The sequence below is a fragment of the Dinoponera quadriceps genome, unplaced genomic scaffold (genome assembly GCF_001313825.1).
Source record: "Dinoponera quadriceps isolate SergipeBrazil2010 unplaced genomic scaffold, ASM131382v1 scaffold2088, whole genome shotgun sequence".
In the NCBI taxonomy this organism is placed as follows: domain Eukaryota; kingdom Metazoa; phylum Arthropoda; class Insecta; order Hymenoptera; family Formicidae; genus Dinoponera; species Dinoponera quadriceps.
This window is the reverse complement of record NW_014556152.1, coordinates 380,944-402,255: the sequence shown is the minus strand read 5'-3', so window position 1 is coordinate 402,255 and position 21,312 is coordinate 380,944. Positions and strand designations below refer to the sequence as shown.

Below are 21,312 nucleotides of genomic sequence, written 5' to 3'. Positions count from 1 at the left end.
TCTGGTCTGATCGCTCTAACGCAATGTCGTGAGGTAGCGTAAATATTTTCCTCGATGTGCTGTATATTATTTTGGATACTTGGCCGGTGGCTAAGTTAAGTATCATCTCTCCATTAATCCGCCCGGCTGGATCGTAGCCGCGACTCTTGACTCGAAGGTGGATATAGGTGCATGGGAGGCGAACGATATTTCGTTCGATTACAGTCGCACGTTTTATTGCCGACACGATATTACAACGTATGCAAGTCTATAGCCCGACATTTTGTGCGCTTCCGCCTCGTTGCTGCGTTTCGCCGTGTAATGCAGCTGCGATGATCGCACGGTTGATCGATACGCGATACCACGCCGCCACGTTGCTCGCCGGGCTGAAACCCACTGCACTTAATGTAAACTATCTACAGGTACGAGCTCTACGGTGTTTATGCGGCGTTACACTGTGTCTACGTGTGTACGTGTGTACGTGTGTATTTACAAACTGCTGGGACTCGCTATTTACAACGCGCCGTATGAGATCGGCACTCCCGGGGTAGGATCGACCGCCCGAAGAGGCGAGCGCGCCGAATTCGCGTTCTCGCGTGCTCGAGACGAATTGTGAGATCGCAACGTGACGAAAACGACAGGGAGAAAACGAGGGGACGGGAAAGTTCGTACGTCTCGATGCACAACCGCTGTGAGCCGCGCGACAGCCGAAATAACAGAGGGACGAATATTCCCCGCTGTTGCCGATCGAGCGTTTTCACGGAAACTCCGAGGAATCAGTCAATATCCGCCGGTTCGAACGCTCCGTGAAACCGGAAAATGTCACTTGAAGAAAAACACAATACTTTGAAGAGAGAAATTAATTAGCCCCCTTAAAGCGCAAACTCGAGTTAACTCGGAAATAATTGCACAAAAGTTACGATAAACACAATATTGGAGAAGTATTTGAGTACTTTGCATTATTCTTCTAGCCGTGGAAAAACCGTGCCCGAAGGGGTTAAAAGAAAAAGAGAAGGGACTTGAGATTTGTATCCCCTCGGAATATTTCTCGCATTTGTCAAGGTCGATGCCGAATCGCCGGTATAAGACGGTATGAAATTTTACAGCGGAGAAGCGCCAGTTTTGCCGTCTATACCTCTCGCATGCTCCGGAGCGATCGATCCGTCCCTCCATTTTGCCTCGCGCGCGTTCCACATCGATTAATCTACCTCTATCCTTTCCTTTCGCGTCCCACCGTACCAGGTGTCCGTGCTCATCGTCCACGACGTTCACTACCTCCCGGAGGAGCCGAGACCGGCCCGGTGCGCTGGCACTGCGAACGCCCTCAGGCCACCCCCGACGCCGATCTCCACCCCCATCCCGGCGCCCAAGGGTGGCTGCACCTGACCGGTCAAGCTCACCGACGAGTTCACCAGTCCCAGAGCGTCGCCCAACATCGACGACGCCGCCGTGCCCGAGGACCCACCATCGCCCGTCGACTGCGTCGGTCTCGCGCGCGGCGCCCTCGCGCACTTTTCCAGGTGGTGGTGATGCGACCGAACCGCCAGCCGGCTCACGTGCACCGGTATTGGCACTACGATCCTGGTGCCGGAGCCGGTGTGCTGTCCCGTGGCACCGTTGTGACGACCGGAAGCACCCGAGGGCGTCATTGCCGCCGCCGCCGCTGAACCGACGCCGCCGCCGCTCAGCCCGGCCTTCACCCGCTTCCACTTGGCGCGCCGGTTCTGGAACCAAATCTTCACCTGCGCCACACACAAGTGCGACGTGTTCACTTCGGAGTTACGAGCGAGCGGAGGAGGGCGAAGACTCGAGATTAAGTATTTCGAGACTTCGTTAACCATCATTTCCTCCTTTCCCCTTTCCTTTTCGCTCACATTCGATTATTATTCATTCGTTCGCGTCCGTGGAAAAAGTGATCTAGTATCTATCAACTGAATCTCAGTAGCTGATTCGAACTTTGTTAAGAAGCTGGCCGTTTTATTTTCATCGCTATAAAAGTATTGGTTTTCTCTACCGCAGGTGAAGTACTTTTTTTGAGAGGTAAAAATTGATCGGATGAGTCAAGCGGGTGCTCAAAATCGATGATAACTTGATAAGCGTAGAGGAGACCCTCGAAATGTTGTGTTATATAAATACCGACATGATCGCGCTACTATTTTATAGATCTTGCGTAAATGTAAATACAAATGAAGTCTGAATAAAGTCGAATCAAATCTGAAGCAGTGAATTTGCGCTACTCTATCTTATCATATATAAAGACAAATCTGACCAAGATGTACAAACGTTTTTCTGCAAACTTTCCGTATTTTTTGGATCCCTACATTTAGTTGAAAAGATATAAAAATGTCTTTTGAAATTTTTCTGATTGGCACATCCGGTACGTGCAAGATTTCTGTGTCGAGTAAATATTTGCGCTAACTGACAGTTAGAAACGTCACTTTGAAATTTTTAGTAATTTACGTCGCATATTCAAGAATGTTCCAACTCATTTTCGCGCATGCTTCTACTGCATAAAAGCATTTATAATTCTGTGCAACCAATGAGACGTGAACTTTGTAGAAAAAATCAGTATTCTGTCTAAAGTTTTCAAGCATGGTTTATACAGTTAATAAGTCGAGTTCGGTAGTAGCGACGTAGTTCTTATCTCAAAAGAACATTTTACTGTCACTGTTGGATCTTAGATCCCCGGTTTTATCGGCGGATAGAAACTGACCTGGACCTCCGACAACTTCAACGCGTGCGCTATGTGCGAGCGCTCCGTCAGGCTCAGGTACTTCTTCGCATGGAACTCGCGCTCCAGTTCCAACAGCTGTTCGGAGGTGAAGGCGGTGCGCCGTCGGCGTGCTTTGTTGCCACCGGTGCTCGAGCCCGACGAGTTCTGCCCGTTTTCCAAGGTACCGCCGCTGGGACTCGTGGCGACGCTGCCGACGCCGCCGACCGGGCCATCGGAGACGTCGTGACCTTCGCTGGAGCCCGCAGCCCCGCCGCCCTCGTCGTCGCTCTCAGCTGACGCGCGGCCGTTCTCGGAGCCTGGAACACGTGAATGAAGCGCACGAGTCGAGTAAGATGCTCTCTTTCTCTCTCTTTCTCTTCATTCGGTCGGGATTTCAAAGCAAAATTTTGTTATTATATTACGGAATGTAGTAATTAGCTCAATAATTCTCGCGTCACGTGTGAAAATTATTCCACGAATTATCTCGTAAATATCTCCCGTAAATAAATCATGACTAAATATCGAGCTTGCGAAGCGCCGAATCCTTGAGCGTTATAATTGAATCTAAATTGGAGAGATTTTGAGGAAATATTTATGGCAACATGGAAAGAATTTTAACGATCCGATGAGGGATATTGAAACTTTAACTTCCTAAATTTAACTTCCTCAATAATTCAAAGTTGCGAAATTCAAGAATAGTTCGATATTCAGTATTGATGAAGAAGTAACTTCTGTGATGTTACGAAGTCGCCATTTATAGCGAAATGATATGTCACAGTATGCCAATGATATACACCTCGATCGATCATTGCGGACTTGAATGCACATAAAAAATCCGAGTTGCTTACTTGTCGATCGTCTCATGGTCGAGTAATGAAGAACGCACAATTAATTCGGTATCGCGACGATTACACTCGGTTATTCCATAAATAACATCATCGGGCGCGTGTATTTGATGGATTAAATATAGTTCCATAATAGAAAATAATTCCCGATTCCCGGAGAAAGGTTTAAAACCGACGACAAACTCTCGCGACATTAAGTCATCAACGGGGTTTATCGCTACCGAGACTATCGCCGCCAGTATGTATAGCCCGGCGGCTATTTAATATGCGGGGCAGATTGGTCGTTCCTTCATAAAAGTTGCGCTCTTCGATCGTCGGTGACGTTTCCCCGTCCGTAATTTCCCGTGTGTGCGGCGTTCTTTTTTTTTCCTTCCTTCATCCGCAGCGAAGCAACCGAGCACGATATGCAATATGCACCGGGATACGAAACAAAGTTACCGTGGAGTTTGATGACTCCGTCGGATCATTATTTATTGAAAATTATTCCTACGGCGCGGTTATATAGGAACGGTTCGCGCTCGGCTCATAAACGTTTCGACCATCGACCGAGCACGGAGAGGAAAAAGAGAAAAGCGGATATTCGATGTCGACGAATGCACATAAGAAAAAACGGCGAGAACGGTTCGCGAAAGACCGAGGCGGATGTCGAAGCGAACGTCTTGAGTTGGACGTCGACGGCGATTAGAAGATTTTCATACGAGCTGAGCTAAGCGCAGTCCAATTTTCCGACTTCTACCGGATATTGGGGACATATCATCTCGGGGAAATTCGATGTGAAAAAAGTCGAGCGAAATGTTCGTTTTGCTTGATGCGCCACTCGGCGATCGAATCGACCGGATTGACTCTGTTCATTTGTTTTCCTACACTGATGGAGAATTACATGGAGAGTTACTTCCGGTGCCAACCAATGAACCCTGTAATATACTGGAGTGAGACTTGCCTGTATTAAACTATAGAAATCTGCGGCTCGCCGAAGAAAAAGATGGATGAATTGGAGGAGCATCCGTCTCTTTCGTACATACGACCATAACAAAGAAGAGGGTACATCCCTAATATGTGAATCCTTTCCTACGAATGGGACATTACTCCTTGACGTCCCTTTCTAATATAGTATAGAGTTCAATGATGTCAATAATATTTTATAGTAATAGTAGTAAAAATGGTTCTCCTATTTCTAGTTAAAGTAAATCAATGAAATAAAGTAAATGAATGTTTCTCCTATTTCTAGTTAAAGTAAATCAATGAAGGAATAAATAATAATAAATCAATGAAAAATAGGTACGGTTCACGCCGAAAAACTATGATTTTCCATCGGCGAGCGTAAGCGTGTGCTCAGAGGGATCGATTTCGCGGTTATATCGTTAATCGTTAGGGATAATCGGAGGGTGAAATTTAGACTTAGGTGGACACTTGGTGTTAAAGTCGAGGTAAAGTCACGAGGTTCCGTCAGCCCCGGCTCTCGGGATAAATTGAAACGAATTAAAATTTAAGCGCGCTTAGCGTTTCCCGCGCGTATGCCGTATAAATAGAGCCATAAGTTTCCGTTCGCTCTCCCTCTTTCTCGCTGGATTCTCCCACTAGAGTCTAAGCGACCGCACGTGATTCGCGCAACTTTTCCCAAGCGCAACCTGGCCGGGTCGCATGATCGGCCGGTCATTATTCGCGGACGCATTATTTCCTGATAAAGTTCGTTGTCAACGGTCAACTCGGCTATGGTCACAGTCTGACTTATTCATCGACCGCGATTCGCGGTTTTTCTTATCCCGAAGTTAGCGGACCGACCGACCGGCCGGACGCGGCCAGCAAGCAACTTTCCATCACGCCGGTTTGATGCACTCTCCAGCCGATGACTTATTCAGCGGATTTCGATTAGGCGAGAGAGAGGAAGAGAGAGAGAGAGAGAGAGGCGCGCTTCCGCGAGCGTGCACGGGCGTTGTCCCCTGTCTTTACACTTCGCGGCGGAATCGAGCGTGCAGATCGATGATCCACGAGCGCGAGAACGACGTCGTTACATCCTCGTTTACCGAGCTACTCCTTGCTCGAGCGCTCGGGACCTTTAAACTATACGCTACCTGGCGAATAGAGTTATTGGAGCGAGGCTATAACCCGAAACTCAAACACGACGGTTTCGCACACTTCGAACCACCAATTCGACACTTATAGCGAATAGGTGAAGGCAAAAGTGTCGGGCGATGAAGGTCTAAAGAACGACGCAGTACTGCAAGCGTTGTTAGTGTGCGTTCGTCGGTGAAGGGAGGCTTATATTAAGGTAGAAGGAAAGGAGAATTTTTGAAATCACGGCAAAACTGTGCGGTGAAAACTTGTGATATGTGTAGACGTATGTAAACTCACATGTACACGATGAAACTATTTTATTTGTAATTAATATGTATTTAATGCCTCAGTCTCTTATTTGATTGAAATAAAAGAGAACGAAATATACATATATTTATTTCACGTCTAAACAGTTCGAAACAGATCGAAAATGAAGGGGCGTTTTTTTTTAATTTGTCGGAAACCGAAAATATCTTGATGTAAATAAATCTAAGGTTAAATTCATAAATTTTTGCGAATTATAGTAAATATATATTATTTCTATATAACACATATATTTATTAAAATATATTTTGAAATACATCTTCATTTCGTGTGAGATAAAACGTTGAAGATCATTTTGATTGTAATCAATTAAAATCCCCGGAGACGTTAAATAGCGAGAAAGAGAGAAAGAGATTTAGTGATATTATACAGAATTATGTAACACATAACAGAATATACCATGCCGCCAGCGGTATTCAAAGTAATTCGTCCATTGATTAATTCGGTTGTAAATTTATCTGCCAATTATGCTACAAGCAACAGATTAATTGGGTCGCGACATCTTTATCGATTCCATCTTAAGAAAAGCCGCTACGTGTATATATCTACGTAAATATCTACGTGTTCGACATGACATTAAAATATTATCGATTCCTCGCATTTAATGAGGATCTTCGAAAATAGCGAGTTCGGCTAACAAAGTTCACATCTTATTTAATCACCGGCGAACGCCAATTATTGATACTCGTCAATGGTGAGACCGCCGGAAATTAAATTATTTAAAGATCTTCATCGTCGATTCATCGGTCATTTCTATCCGATTAACTTTCACCTCACCACTCGATCCCGCTGTTTCCTCTTTATAGGTAAATTGTCTGCCAGTTGACGCGATTCGCCGATTCTTCTCTTTCCTTCGCAAAATTAAGCGGTGAATGTACGAGAGTGAGTCAATAATTATCGGCAATGTATTTCTAAAAATGTATTGAAAAAAAAGTAGCAGAGAACTTACAGATATATCACACCTCAATTCAGCCCTTTTGCTTTGCAATGAATGTACTTGGTCCAGAGTTCGATAAGTCCGCTTATGTCTTCGGGAAAAAAATGTTTCCCATTGATCTGCAAATCATTTGTATATCGCTAAAAACGCTTCAGAATCTAAATTTCGATATATCGGAGAATCTTCCATATAGTCTCGACTTCGTTCATATTACCTTCATATCATCATCCGTTTAGATTCCTCAAGAGTGAAGGAGATTGCGAGATCGTCGTGTTACCGGGGACTAACATATGAAAGAAGTGCACGAATGGCTTGCAGACCGATCGAAAGCATTTTTTCCGAGCATAAACGAACTTATAAAACGCTGGGTCAAGCATATTGTAAGCAAGAGGACTATATTGAAAAATGATGCGTTATGTTCTTTGCAGCTTTGTAATACATTTTTAGAAACGTATTGCGGGTAATTATTGACTCACCCTCGTAATTATCAACTGCGTCAGCAAGAAAGTGCCTTTAATTATAATCTCCTCAAACTCATAAATCACGGAGAAGAAGTTTGCCCGCCGAACGTGTGGAGGCATCGGACGGCATTAATGCACTCGCATTGTTGTGCCGCGATCGATCGGCGGAATCGCCAATCTCGCGGTATCGTCGTTACTGTGGGGCACCGTTCCTTTTTTTTTTCCTTTCCTCGACAAGTACCGCGCGAGGTCCTTCCAGTGAGCAGGATACGATCCTCCCATATCATGTCGGACGCAGACTCTCTCCGGACTCGGGCAATGAATAACGAAATTTCGCCGAACGGGGAAACTGCGGGAAAAGCGGGAGAAAGAAAAAAGCCTAAGGGTTCTCGAATGTCCTCGTTCGATTGCACGATGTATCGACGAGCAGTGTGGGGCGATTTATGCATCCGTGGCCTTCGCTAAGTGCAGTGACTCGCGGGTCCGACTATAATCACGGCCCCGTGTATTCCCATTGAGGATTCAACGTCGGACGCGACTCTACCGCTCGAGAATTCGCACGCTGTGATAAGGAGAGAATGTGGGACGCTTCATATAATGTCGCATAAATATACGTCCATACCACATCACGTCTCCTACGTGCACATAAACACACACACACACACGTGTGCTCCTATATATTTTTAATTAACGTCTACCCCTCCCCTCGCTATTTTCGCAACGTAGCGACAAGGCTTCGATTCCCACGTGCGCTTCCAGCTCTTCAAGAAATATGTCCGGCTTATTAAGCGTTTAAGAAGACGAGCGAAAGAAAAGCAGAGAGAGAGAGAGAGAGAGAGAGAGAAAGAAAGAGAGAGATCCGCGACCTCGTCCGGGAATAATTTGCTCGATCGTGGGACCCGATATAGCACCCGGCGCGATCGATCGACGGAGCTTCGCCGGAAGCAATTATCGGGATCGGGTCGGAGGAAGCGCTCGTTCACCGCTCGTCCGACCGTTCGCGTATGACTCTGTGAGTGTATTTTTGGGTATGCGACATGAAATTTCAATCGGGCTTATTAACGGTCGCCCTACCATACGATGACGTTGCCGGGCACTGTAGCGATCGATATAGCGAAACGCCGGTTGCCCCTCCATCTCTCTCTCTCTCTCTCTCTCTCTCTCTCTTACTTTCTCTCTCACCCTCCTCTTCTTCTCGTCCTCTCTATAATAATAATATTATTAATTTGTATATTTGGCCACACGCTCACGTGGAAATATCAAATTGAGAACATTGGCAGAGGAAACTATAAAAATGAATAACATCTGACGCGCAGTACACTATTGAGAGAAAAAAAAACGGCTAATCTTACTAAAATTGCGATCATTTTCAGCGTCAACTAAATTTTCTTGTTCTAATAAGAAATATAATAATACCAATGTGCATGTAAAGTTATTATCACTGACACTGTAACAACGTTTTCTAGAAAAATGGTTCTCCCGACTACAATTCTTTCGCTATGCGATTATAGTTACAAATACCAAATACTTTTCTTTCGGTGTAGTTCCTTGATTCCAAATTTATGCTGACAAAATACTGCCTCTCCCTCTCTCTCTCTTTTCCTCTCTGTTCGAGGTTTAAAATGAATTTAATTAAAAATTAATTATTTTTAAAGATCCCCAGTTGGATTGGTTATTATAAGAACTACGAACTCTCTGATATTTTATTACTTGGTGATCCCATCTAGTTATGTAACGTTTATCGGGCTCGAATTTTCTCTCTAACCGCCGTCCATCGTAATCAACGCCACGACTAATTGCCGAATCGTCGAGTCGTCTGCAGTTATAGATCGGGTTATACCGGTTATATCGGTTAATTCTACAGCGGCGGACTTATAAATATCGCACGATGCGGTAACGGCGGTGTCGCTGCAGAATCGGCGGCTTCCATTCACGGTGACGCGACAGGCACTTTGTTACACGTTACTTGCCCGAAGCCGGTCCTTCATAATCACCGCCAGCCCGGTCGTCGTCCCGATGGCTATGAATGACGAATGACACGGTCTAAAAGGACCTTTCGTCTCGCACGCCAAATCGAAATGTGATTCTTCCGCTCGTCCGCGATGCGTCGCGATACGCTAATCGGCTTCCCGCGGCGCAGAATCGGCGCTCGCGATTAAAATTCAAGTGGCGTACGATGATTATCCTCCCGTGTGTGTTGTTCGGATGTCGTCAAATTGGATTTGAATGCAACCGTGGAAAATAAACGATCTCGTCGCGCGCGATCATTTTAAAATTAGTATAATTATACGCTTCGCCGGCAGAAATTATTCAGGCAAATTCGAAATCGCTCCTGTCTTTTGAAATGAATAATTTGCAAGTATTTCGAGTTGATGCAATCGCCCCCGAAAGTAATAATATTTTGTAGTACTGTAATCACGCGCGCTGAATGAGTCAAAATAAATCACGGAGAGAGAAAGAGGGACAGAAAGAAAGAGGAACAAATTAATTTCATATTATTATAGCGTTACATTTGCGGTGAGACGAAATAATCGCCAGAGATGCAAAGTATAATACGTCATATTGTGTGCAACGCGGATGGAACGAACGAGATTCGTTGATTTGCACTTAGTACAAAAACAGACATACGACGCTCTTGTAAGTAGTTTACAATTAAACCTGCACAAGCGACGTTATCGCAAACCCCATTAACGCGAATGCCACTTCGCTTTATATCGCGCGACACCATTTAATCCGTCGTTCACATTCGGAAAGCGTCATCCGATCGATCGGAAAATACATTATTCCCGACGTGTGAGATGAAACAAGACGGTATGAACGATCGCTCGGTTTTCCCGAAGCGACGGCGGAATCGAGCCGCCTGAGCGTCGCAGTGAATGAAGCCTTTAAATTTTGCATAGACAGTCAAAAGCTCCGCTCGACTCTTTCCCATCTCCGATTCATGCAGCCGGTTTTCATGCTCTCATGATGAAAACGTCGTTAACACACTTTCCGACGTGTCCCATCTGGGACAGCGATTAATAATACGCTGACGAATATCGCAAGACTCGCTCTCATTTCGGAGTACTTATCCGTTACTAATCCAATCTCCGATATATCTATGCGATGTTCTCCCGCGGACTCGATATTTCTGTAATCTTCGGTAACCGTTTCTAAAGCCGCGAATGCAGACCTCCCGCAGACTCGTGAATAATTAATCCAAGTATAAACATCATGAGACACACCGCTGCTCATAATGGCTCAGAAACGAATATATGAATATAATGATGATGATTTTACGCGTTAATTTCCACTCCCAATTACTTGGATGTTTATTCATATTTCAAGCGTGCCGTTTAAGTGAATTCCAAACAAAATTATGTTGAATATTTTTCGTGAATGAGAGAAATTTTCATTGTATTTTTGATGTATTTCAAGTTTTCATGAAAAGTCATACGTCGTAGTCTCTTCTTTAAAATTTCTCCTTCAAATATTTTCACAAGGTGTATTTAGAACTGCAATTTCGAAATCACGACGGAGTTGGCTGTTGTATAATTTCATAAAAAAATTAACGGGATTACGTAAAGAGATCGCTTCGATACGGGTTATTTTTGTACACAGGCGAGGACGATGCAGAAATTGCCGGTCTCCTTAAATGCGGAGAGGGTACAGCCGAGAAGTTCAAAGGTTTCGAACACTCGAGAAAGGAAAGTTATATTTAATTTCTCGTCACTCGGTAATAGCTCTGACAATCGATAGGATCTTCTTAGCTGTGTATCGTTGTGTATTTATGACGCATCGTCTCGATCGACGATCGCATTAAAATAACTGCTCGCTCGTAGACTGTATAAAAATTCACCACCGATCAAGAATAAAACCGATCGCATGCGGAAATAGCATGCGCAGCGCATACGCGAGCGCGCTAAACACCGTGTTAACTGTCAATTCGACTTCTTACGTGCCAACTTATCTACTTCCGTTATTTAACAATCGGTACGTGACAATTATGCATCAAATTATTATGCATCAAGTGCGTTCAATACATGACTTGATCTCGTCGATTTAAATTATAAATTTATATAAACGATATGTTTAACATTACAGTTTAACCTTCGTACCATACAAACAGATAAATTGCTTAAACCGCTGTTTTATGTGAAGATTTCAGAACTTTATCGCGATTAAATATACTCCATTTAATTAATTACATTACGATAAAAACATTAGCATTCTTGAAAATCGTAAAACGTAACTTATTTAAAGAATTCGAGAATTCGTTATCATAATTTATATTCTCGATTTACGATATCTTAACTTTATTTCCAATTTCAAATCTCTCTCGAGAATTTTGCGCAAATAAAACATTCAATAAGTCTGAAGCTTTCGGACCTTCAAGTTTGAAATTGCTGGAACTTATCTTTAGATCATCTGATAATCGAATCTTGCAGGCGTCCGAGTTTAAAATCCAGATTCCTTAAATTTGAACTGATCGGATTTATAAATCGTCGAGATGCAAATCGAATCGAGAACTCGTTTTACGGTCGCACGAAAACCGTGTTCGACGGAGTCTCCCGATTCATCTGGCTCGCTTTCGTTCCCCCGATTCTGCCCGGCGGGATCAAGATCGGTGGTAATCCACGCACCACGAGGAGGACGCGATGCCCGCACGTAGGTGGATCGCGACGAATTCATGGAACGTCGCGATCGCGCCTCACCGCGGCGCGCCGTGACGATCGACGCACCGGTTCGGCGCGGTGCGTCATAAATGACCGATGACAGATTCTCCGAAGCCATTTCGTCTCGCATACGAAATCATCGCCGGTCGGCGGTACATCAATAAAAAGTGTGTCCGGCCACGAATAAATGCGCGCGCCTGTGTACACCGTCGGAATCGTCCCCTCGGAAATACGTGATCGGAGATCACGTATACTTCGACTTTCGGCGACCGAATGGAAGCGCGGCCAGAAGCGGGACCAGAATTGCCATCTCCGAAGGGTATCTCGGCAGGCTCGGAGAAGCTCGAAGAGAGGGCGATGTTTCGAGGGAAAGCTTGAGAATACGGGAAAACAATCGTATCGTTGACGAATTCGCAATAGGTGCGCAGAAAAGAAACAGTCTTAAATCAAGAATAGCTATTCTCCCGTATAAACAAGAATGTTATAATCTTCTTTGAACACTTTTAGCTTTGAACTGAGTTCAAGTAATACTTGCATCAACACCAATTCAATTAAATCAAGACTAAAATTCTTACGTTTAGTACTTTACAACTGAGAAACATAGATGTGCCGGTTTACTATACCTATTTCAGTGTTTCGATGTTTTTCCTATATTTGTCGAAAGATTTTGAGAATTATTACTAGCCTTCGTCAAGTGTTGTGGGTCTAACTTATCGGATACCTCTTTAAGGGATCTTTGCGAAATCGCGTGATCGTTGGATATCAATACACGATTAAAGACAGCGCTTCCTTAAAGGTACGCTGGAAATTCGGTCAGGATATACCGCGAGAGGTACCGTAACACCGACATTCACGTACCCATCGATACACATGCACACACTTACACGTGTACGAAAAGATCGGGCCACGGGAGCGCGATAATTTATGCGCACTACCGTGTATCTCGATCCTTTGCGGTCGATCGTGGCGACTGCGATCGTGACCGAAGACACGCCGTCGGAATTTATAAATGCTCCACAGTCGGATCCGCCGATTTCTCTCGTTTCGTGAACGCGATTGGAGCCAACCGCTACCAACCAAAGGTTGCCGTAATAACGGTGGGCGTACGCGTTTTACCAGGTGCGAGCCGGTTGTTATCGATGCTCACGATAGCCAGGTGATCTGAATCTTTCTCAACCCTTTTGCACGAACTCTTCACGAACTTCGGCTTAAAATTCACGATTACGCATGCTAAAAGAAGAATTCGGCGACAAGTGTCAAAATTTCATTGATACATGCTTACCAAATGTTTGATTACTGCGACCAAAAAATGTAATCGAGCCACGTCAAAATCAATCAAAAAGTAACCAAATATTAAATGAGCATATATAAATATATTAATTTTGATGCTTGTTATATACCAAACCTTTCTTTGAAGTGTATGATCAGTCACAAAAAGATTGCAATATTTTTCTCGAAAAGTTTAGGAACGCATGTGTTCAATGGAAGAATTTGCTTTTCAGTAATTCCCAGAAGATACATTTTCCTACTCTGAGAAAAGGAAGTTGAAATTTCACGAAGTAAATGTTTCTCGTGGCATTTCCTCCGCTGTTTATCAGTTAGAAATAACTCCTGACTTCGTGAACCGTCGGAATACATACTTTTGCGAAATGTATCTAAATTTTCTTAGTAATTCGTGTATTATTAATAGTGCAAGTACAATTTGATTTCGCCGCATTGAAACAAACGTTTATTTCTGCAAAACAGATCTTATTTCACAGATAAATCTTGAAGTCTTCTCAATGTATTGAATGCGCTGTGAAACTCACCGGGAAGAAAGTTTCGCAACCTTGTTGTGACTGGCCGTATACCTGGCCTGCTCGAGACGACATATAGAGAAGCGCACTCACCGTGCCGCGACTTGGAGAGGTCGTGAGCCGGGGAGGCCGGCGAACCGACGCTGCCGTCCTCGTCCTCGCTGTCGGTGAAGCTGCTCGGCGCCCGTTGGCTCGCGGCGCGACGGCAACCGTCGAGCGGATAGTAGCCCTGCGGATGGCCAGGTGCCGGCGCCGAGTGCTGAGTCAAACGGCTCTGATGCAGCTCAGGATGCGCCGGGTAGCCGGCGGACGGATGCTGCGGCGGCAGCATCGGGACGCCGGATGCACCGCCGCCGCCGTACATCCGCATCGGTAGCCAGGCGCTGTAGAGGCCGAGCGGCACACCGAAACCTGCACAAACGATTGGGCGGTTTATCCGGCGAATTTATAGACCGCTCGTCGCGCGAATAGATGCACCCGAGTGGGCAGATCGTCGATGGATTTGGATATGGCCGTGTCTAAAACGAGACGGCCAATTTGGCTTTTGATTTAAGCCGTTCTCGGGTAATCCTCTGTCGGCGGCCGCTCGAGGATCCGAAATCATGTCAAGCTCGCCGCCGATTTTAATGCAATTAGTTACTACTATTATTAATACTTTATTTCGGACGATTATATATAACTCGTTGCTAATCGAAGTCGAGTGTTTCACTCGGAAATTGATCGCCCGATGCGAGCGTTCGAGAGACGTTCAGCCGTAAGACGGTCGCGACACTTTTTCCTCGATGCGTCTCGCAACGTGTCTCGTATCCAGTGGGAGAATGTATCTCCTGAGAATTACTAAGAAAGGAATTCTCTCATTGGGCACGGGATGCGTTTCGAAACTCACGAAAGAAAAGTATCGCGATTATCCTGTAATCGGCTGTACTTTCAGACGCGAATTGAAAGCCGGCATTTCTCGATTTTCTATTCGCGTGGAAGAATTGGAATCCCCCTCTTTTTCCTGTTTCCCGCCGCTACTCTCCGAAAATCAGTGCACTTTTCGTCGGGATTCTCACTTTTCCCGGATATTTCAGCGGAAGTACATTCTTCGGATCACGGAGTGAAATTTGGTTAACCTAATATAAAAGCGCGCTGCGGGCAGAAGGATTTTAAATATTCTACCAACGGCTTCGTTTACGACTCCCTCTAATGTCCATTATTAACATCGGATGAGCGAGACTGTGGGTATGAATTCAATTTTACGATTTGCTTCCGCTCGGGCTATCTCTCTCTCTCTCTCCCTCTTTGTACAACCCCGTTCGTTTATTCCTACGCTGCCTTCTTAAGCGCAAATGTTCTTCGCGTTAATTCGCGTCCATCGTTACCACACCGGTGCTCTCATCTCTCTCAGTTGAAAATTTACTTTTCATTTTCCATCTCTATTTATACATCTACGAAACTCATTCTAAGGCACGCGGATGTCACGCGTGATTTTGCGACATGCGTTCGCTTTTTCTTCCTCACCGAGTGCGCGACGGTGTACTCAATCTTTCTCTTCGCGCCGACAAAGTTTCGGCATACGTGCCAATTCCGTGTCGCACGGCGGTGTCGCGACACAATCGGATCCAATTTGCGTACCTTACATAACCCGCACCAGCATTTAACGACGTGGCTGACGATCTAACTGCGTCACGCTAAGGACTAGGCTGAGTATAAGAAGCGCAAGAGACGGTAGGCACTGAAGGTTTCAATTACCGTGCATAACCGTGATCGTAGAGATTATAGGCTGCGCAACGTCACCAGCAGCTGTTATCTTTTCACGTTTTGGAGCATCGCTTAGACACTACGGCGCCTTCGGCTCGGACGGAACCTGCTTCTCGCGCCGACCGTACTCGTCGCATCCTCGACTGTTTCCACATACGAACGCGCGACGCGCTTATTAATTTACGGGAAAAACACGTTAGATGTTGCGGCGAACCTCGAATATTGGGGACGATTCACCGACCTGATATAATGTAATACAACGCGATGTTCGCCGCGGCTATCGATTCGCTCATTTTTACCGCGTTCGCCGCAGCCGTATTTTAAACCGTGGTTGCGACGTTAGCTTTCTCCGCGACATTCCATCCGAACGTTGTAATTCAAGTAAATATGTTATATTATGTGCGGACAAACTCGGATATCTGCAAACGTAAGCTGTGCGAACGTTTTCTGACAAGCGAAACTCTGTCCTGAATCTGTCGTGGACACTGCATAAATCATTCAACGAGAGTTTCAACCGTTCGAGCGTTGGGGGAGAAGAGGTCATAAGATATATGACTATCAAAAGTACCATACAGGATGGTAGGATATGTTAATAAGGTAATCTCGAAAAATATTAATAAGGTAATCGAAAAATAAATTGATACACGCAAAAGTTAATTTATCTCTCAAGCGCATCAGTATAGCTATTTACGAGACTTATTCTCGAGTTATTCTCAAATATTAACACGTTTAATGCTATAACGATAAACAGCACTACAGTAGCCAGCACTAGAACACCACTGAACTTTTCATTAAGTTATGTGTAAAATATAATTAAATGCATGTGAGAAAAAACGACTGTACAGTTTATTAAAGAATCAATAAAACGAGGTAAGAGATCTACGTATCTCGAACTACATTCATTTGCCGTACCTTTGGTTATTCGGTCGAACTTTTGTACAATCAACGGAAATCAACGTAGCAATCAACGCTTTAAATATAACAATTACATAACATCAAAATGAAATTAGAGAAACAATGGAACGCGAAAATGTTTATTAGAGATCTCATACTCTCTAAATTTATGGAACGGTGAATCTCATTCAAAACAGGTGAAAAGTGACAATATTTTCACTAAAAAGCGATGATAAAAATAGCTAACGGAAATGGTGGATATGCATGATCCGGATTTTGAGAAGTGGAACAACATCGCAAAAAATCACGAGAACTGAATACCAAGGTAATCTCTCGAAATACAATCTACCCGAAATATTGAAAGCATGTAATTATCCCGAAAAAAAAATTGCAATTCCAAACGCAGAATATCAGGGCAGTCTTAATATTGAAAAAAAATTAAAGTTACAATTTGGAAGATCCAATATTTCGGAAGATTGTTCCGATATTCGGTTTTCGAGATTGTTATTTTCCCGGATGTTGTTCTATTTTTCGAATATCGGCATTTGTTTCGGCAATATGCATGTCACGAAATCGTTCTCGAAATCGCAAGGGCGGATATTTCATTCAAGAATATGCTTAAAGTGATTTCTGACTTCGTATGAAGGAATGTCTGAATGAATTGTAATGAACATGTTCCCGTGACGACGAAATAGATCAGATTAATTCTTCAATTTCGAGTGAAAATATTTGCTCGACGATTCAGTGTAATGAATTCACTCTCTATACTCAAATTTCTGTGACTCGGTGATCACTTTACTTTCCAAATGAGGTTTTACTCCAAGAAATTTAGAGAGTACGAGAAGAAAATCGCTCGCTGGTGATCTTCACTTGCGAGAACGATCGCACCCCTTGGCACTCGAACTTGAATTAAAGGATCAAATTACGGACGAATTTCGGAGAAGGATTTGGCAGTGCGACTACTATCGATCTCTCGTCGATTTACTCGTTAATCGAGCGACAAATGAGCGGGAAAAGAGGTACACACCGGAGGGCAGCGTGCTCGCCGCGGCGGTCGCCAGGTAGTGCCTCTGATAGAGCTGGTACTCCCGGTCCCGGTGATCCTCCTCCTCGCTACCGTTGGTCCGGTCGTCCCTCGCGAGACCGCCGCCGATGTCGTGGACCTCGCGTGCGCCTCCGATCAAGCTCTCGATCGTGAAAGGCCGCGGCGTCGGGCGTCGCGCGTGCCTCGGCTCCGCAACCGACGACTCCAGCTCGTCGCTCGCCGAGCCGACGTCCAGCTCGGTCTCCTCCACGCTTGCGTCCATGATCCGGACACCCGACTAACCGGCGTTGAAAATCGAGCGGGACCGATCCGATACGCTACTACGTGCGAGACATGATCGGCTCTCTTCGCGGCGCGAAAGTCAACGTTCCACGCGCTCAAAGCTCGAGAGCCGTCGTGATGCTGAGGAACTATACGTCTTGCTCTCTTTCTCTCTCTCTCTCTCTCTCTCTCTCTCCCTTGTTCCCTCTCTCCGTTCCGTTTTCGGGTTCAGCTCGAGAAGCGGCTTAGATCGTTTCGGATCAATCGTCGATCGCGATTGTGCGTTGAAGGAGGCCCGTAGCCGCGTCGTGGAAGGGCAGTGCTCAAATCGTCGGTATCGAAGCAAAGCCGCTGGTTCACGTTAAGGTGCGTCGTGCCGGCGGAATTGTCATTCGTTCGTTTTACGATTGCACGAGATTTTATTCTCGTTCTGCGTGGTACTTTGAGTATGTGACAGCTGTGACGAATATTTTCTTCCACGGCGAACGTTACACACACAATTTTCGCTGTCCGTTCACCAGCGGTCGCAATGTCGTTGGGTCGTGATACGTTCGCGGAGTTGGTCCGTGTTATTATATTATTAGAAAGTTATCGTCTTTTTATTCGACGTTGGTGATTTATTCAACATTCCATCGATAACTCCGAGCGTTTGCAGTCACTTCGACGAGGTACTTTGGCACTAGTCGCAACCTTTCCATGGCGGTCGTACGTGTAAAAGCGTTCACTTCGCGTACGGCCGATCTTTTCCTGAACTCCTCTGCAGGTACACTATTGGTCGTTACAGCACGAATTCACGTAAATTACGCTTGGGATGGTACTCTCGTAACGTGTAAAGAATATCGCCCGAGTAGTAGTAGAGGCGAGTAAATGTAACTGTATCACAATCCTTCGTCGATCTTTCGTGTATTAATTACGGGAACATCGGTTTTAACATGTATTGGGATCAACGCGCACTGAACAAGTTGGGACGACGAGTAAATCACCAAATTTGTCCGTAGCAATATCAAGCAATTTTCCGTCGCGTGATTCTCGCGGAAAGTTGCGGGTCAGCACTGCACGTCACGTAAAGATTGATGAAAACCTCATCCGCGAAGAACTCAGCGAGTCTTCGTTATCGGCGAAAGTTCGCGGACAGAACACGAAGCAGTAATGATTCTCCCTTTCAGGAGGAACTTGCGGAGAATTCTTCGCGTGCACTTCACGTCTTTTCTCGTCTTTCCTCGCTCGTGAGTGATGATCGACCACGACATCGGCAGCGAGGACGATGAGGACGACGATGGGGACCCCGATGAGACTGTACACTGCGCACCACTACACCGTGGGTCGACCGTATGGCGCACGGGTCGACGGGCGACTGCCGAGGGTATAGAGCAGGGTATTTTAATTCGTGATTTCTCAGCATGCGCCGTTCCGGCGTGGTGGATGGCGTAGTGCCGACCTTCGTCCGACCCTGATTGGTCGCAACACGAACCAACGGCATCGTCTGGCCGCGCCTATCGTCGGCTGACCCACCATCTTGGTGCTAGCTTTTGATCCGAAGTGCCTGTGCTCGCGTTGTTCGAGCGCTACGAGATCGGAAGCGGCGGACAGCTGAGGACAGTCGCGGTGTAAAGTAGATTTTTAAACGTCACGACAATGTGACGGCGCAATTAATATTTTTTAACCGGGGCGAGACTGACGCGAGAAATAGCTCGGAGGCGAGGAATCCTCGGTACCGCTCTCAGCGAGTGAAATTCCCGAAAGTCATCCCCCCCGAAAAATGAAAATCCCGAGCGTGTCGGATCTAGAATCTGAGATCGTTGCAGATAAATTTACGTGGGTGGCGAGATTGGTAATTTTATTTTGTAGAATACGATGAAGAGGGGAGAGAGACCTATTTTTCAGAACTTTTGACGAAGAGACCTCGAGACTTCCTACGAATGTTCCATAAAGAAAGCTGTAATAGAAAATAGTTAAAAAAAATATATGCGGGAGAAGACTGAGACAGGTTGACACACTTTCAATATTTCAGTATTTTAAAAAATTGAGGCAGTTTGACATCTGGTCCAGTAGGTTGATTGTATATAAAATACGCATGATCGCGCACATCTCGCAAAAAGCATTTTGATTTTTTTACGACACTTTTAACCGCCGTCGCGGTTTCCTTTATATGTGCTGTTTGAACTTCGTTCGAACAACGTTGGCAATAAATCTCAATAATAGATCTTTATTATAACGGCTAATTGCGATGAGTAATTTTGGAAACCCACAGAGATTTTGACAGGTTACCGACTAATTGCATTTTCCGGGACGTGAGTCGATCGTTAACGAGCTCGTTTCCTCCCGCTACCACCGTATTTTTCTATCCCCAACGTGTTCTCCATTAAGTTATCCTGCCACCTCCGCGAGCGCTCTTAATGAGAGCGCTTATCAAGCCTGACATCTTGGGTGATATGTCCTCGAATATTGACAGGACGCGCCTATTCATGATACATTATTCGGTATCGTTGTTGCTTCTATTGGCACAGTTACCTGCTTTTGATCGTATAATTGTTTTTGACTGCACTTTGACGACGCGCAAATATATTGTACTCACAGAAATTACTTTACAGCTGTAAACAAGGACTGAACAATTTTTCCCATTTAACGAAAAGGATCAAATTATAATCTAAATCCATATATTTTCGCAGGAGATTTCTTATAAATTTTAATATAAGTAACGATTGTTTTATTTCAATTTGATTAAGTGCTTCTGTTATTTAGACATTGGAGAAATACGTCGCTATTAATTTTCGAGAAAGAGAGAATTTAGTTGGTAGTAGAAATATAAATTGTTACGCCGCAACGTCGTTAGGAACATTACGCGTTACTTCACGCGTGTCTCGTGCACGTAGAATTTTAGGACGGGTTACGCCCATGGATCGTTTACGTCGTAGGTGGCTTCGAGCCGGCTAATCGGTGCATCACCATAATGATACTATTTCGATACTCGTTAGCATGCCGTCACCTTAATTGGATCCCAAAATTATCTCGTATATATTGCTGTCTCCTTGCGACCGCTTCTCTAATGCTCTAAAGCGATCTATATTTATATCTTTGATTATGCGTCTGCTTAAATTTAACGTCTGACCACTATATTGGGCCGTACCTATACGTGTGTAATCCACCTTATATGTGATAATAATAATAATTAGTAATAATGATTATTATTATTACATGTTTCGCTATACTTTATAATTATAATATTACGTGCAATAATTTACTCCGATCCCAAAGATGGATTTAAGTCACGCTCAGGTGGCTTTCCTCGAAAGTCTAATAATATTTTACAATTATTAATACTCTTTCGCGAACTGAATCACGGCGGATACACAATGCTTTTACGAGCTGTCGTCGGAGAGGTTTATGGCAAACGCTTGCGCTCATTTGCGCGACAGAAAGGCGGAAATGAGTATCGGCGGGGCTGAAGAGTCGAGCACAAGGCACGACAAAGTGGCACTTAACGCCTTGTAAAATTAGAGAAAGGATACGAAGGTAGCGAGAGAGCGGAAGAGAACCAGAGAGACAGGCGTCGTGTCGCCGATGAAAAGTGTTTAATAAACACGATTCTCACCCTCCTCCCGGG

General features: G+C 44.9%; 1 protein-coding gene across 1 annotated transcript; it reads right to left on the bottom strand.

Annotated features, from left to right (window-relative positions):
* Positions 1–701: 701 nt before the first annotated feature.
* On the bottom strand, positions 702–17,709 carry LOC106747000 (homeobox protein GBX-2-like). The gene is made up of 4 exons (XM_014624225.1): positions 17,430–17,709; positions 13,859–14,176; positions 2,693–3,009; positions 702–1,721 (listed from the first exon to the last, which is right to left on the bottom strand). The coding sequence occupies exons 1-4, from the start codon at positions 17,707–17,709 to the stop codon at positions 1,251–1,253; spliced, it is 1,386 nt and encodes a 461-aa protein (XP_014479711.1). The 3' UTR covers positions 702–1,250.
* Between the last annotated feature and the right edge of the window lie 3,603 nt (positions 17,710–21,312).

Bases quoted from the DNA above. Each gene is read 5' to 3' on its own strand.
- LOC106747000 (XM_014624225.1), bottom strand. From the start codon at position 17,709: ATGGACGCAAGCGTGGAGGAGACCGAGCTGGACGTCGGCTCGGCGAGC. The intron at 14,177-17,429 runs GTGTGTACCTCT...TCGTTTGTGCAG, and splicing joins GGCGAGCACGCTGCCCTCCG to GTTTCGGTGTGCCGCTCGGC. The intron at 1,722-2,692 runs GTCAGTTTCTAT...TGTGTGGCGCAG, and splicing joins TGAAGTTGTCGGAGGTCCAG to GTGAAGATTTGGTTCCAGAA.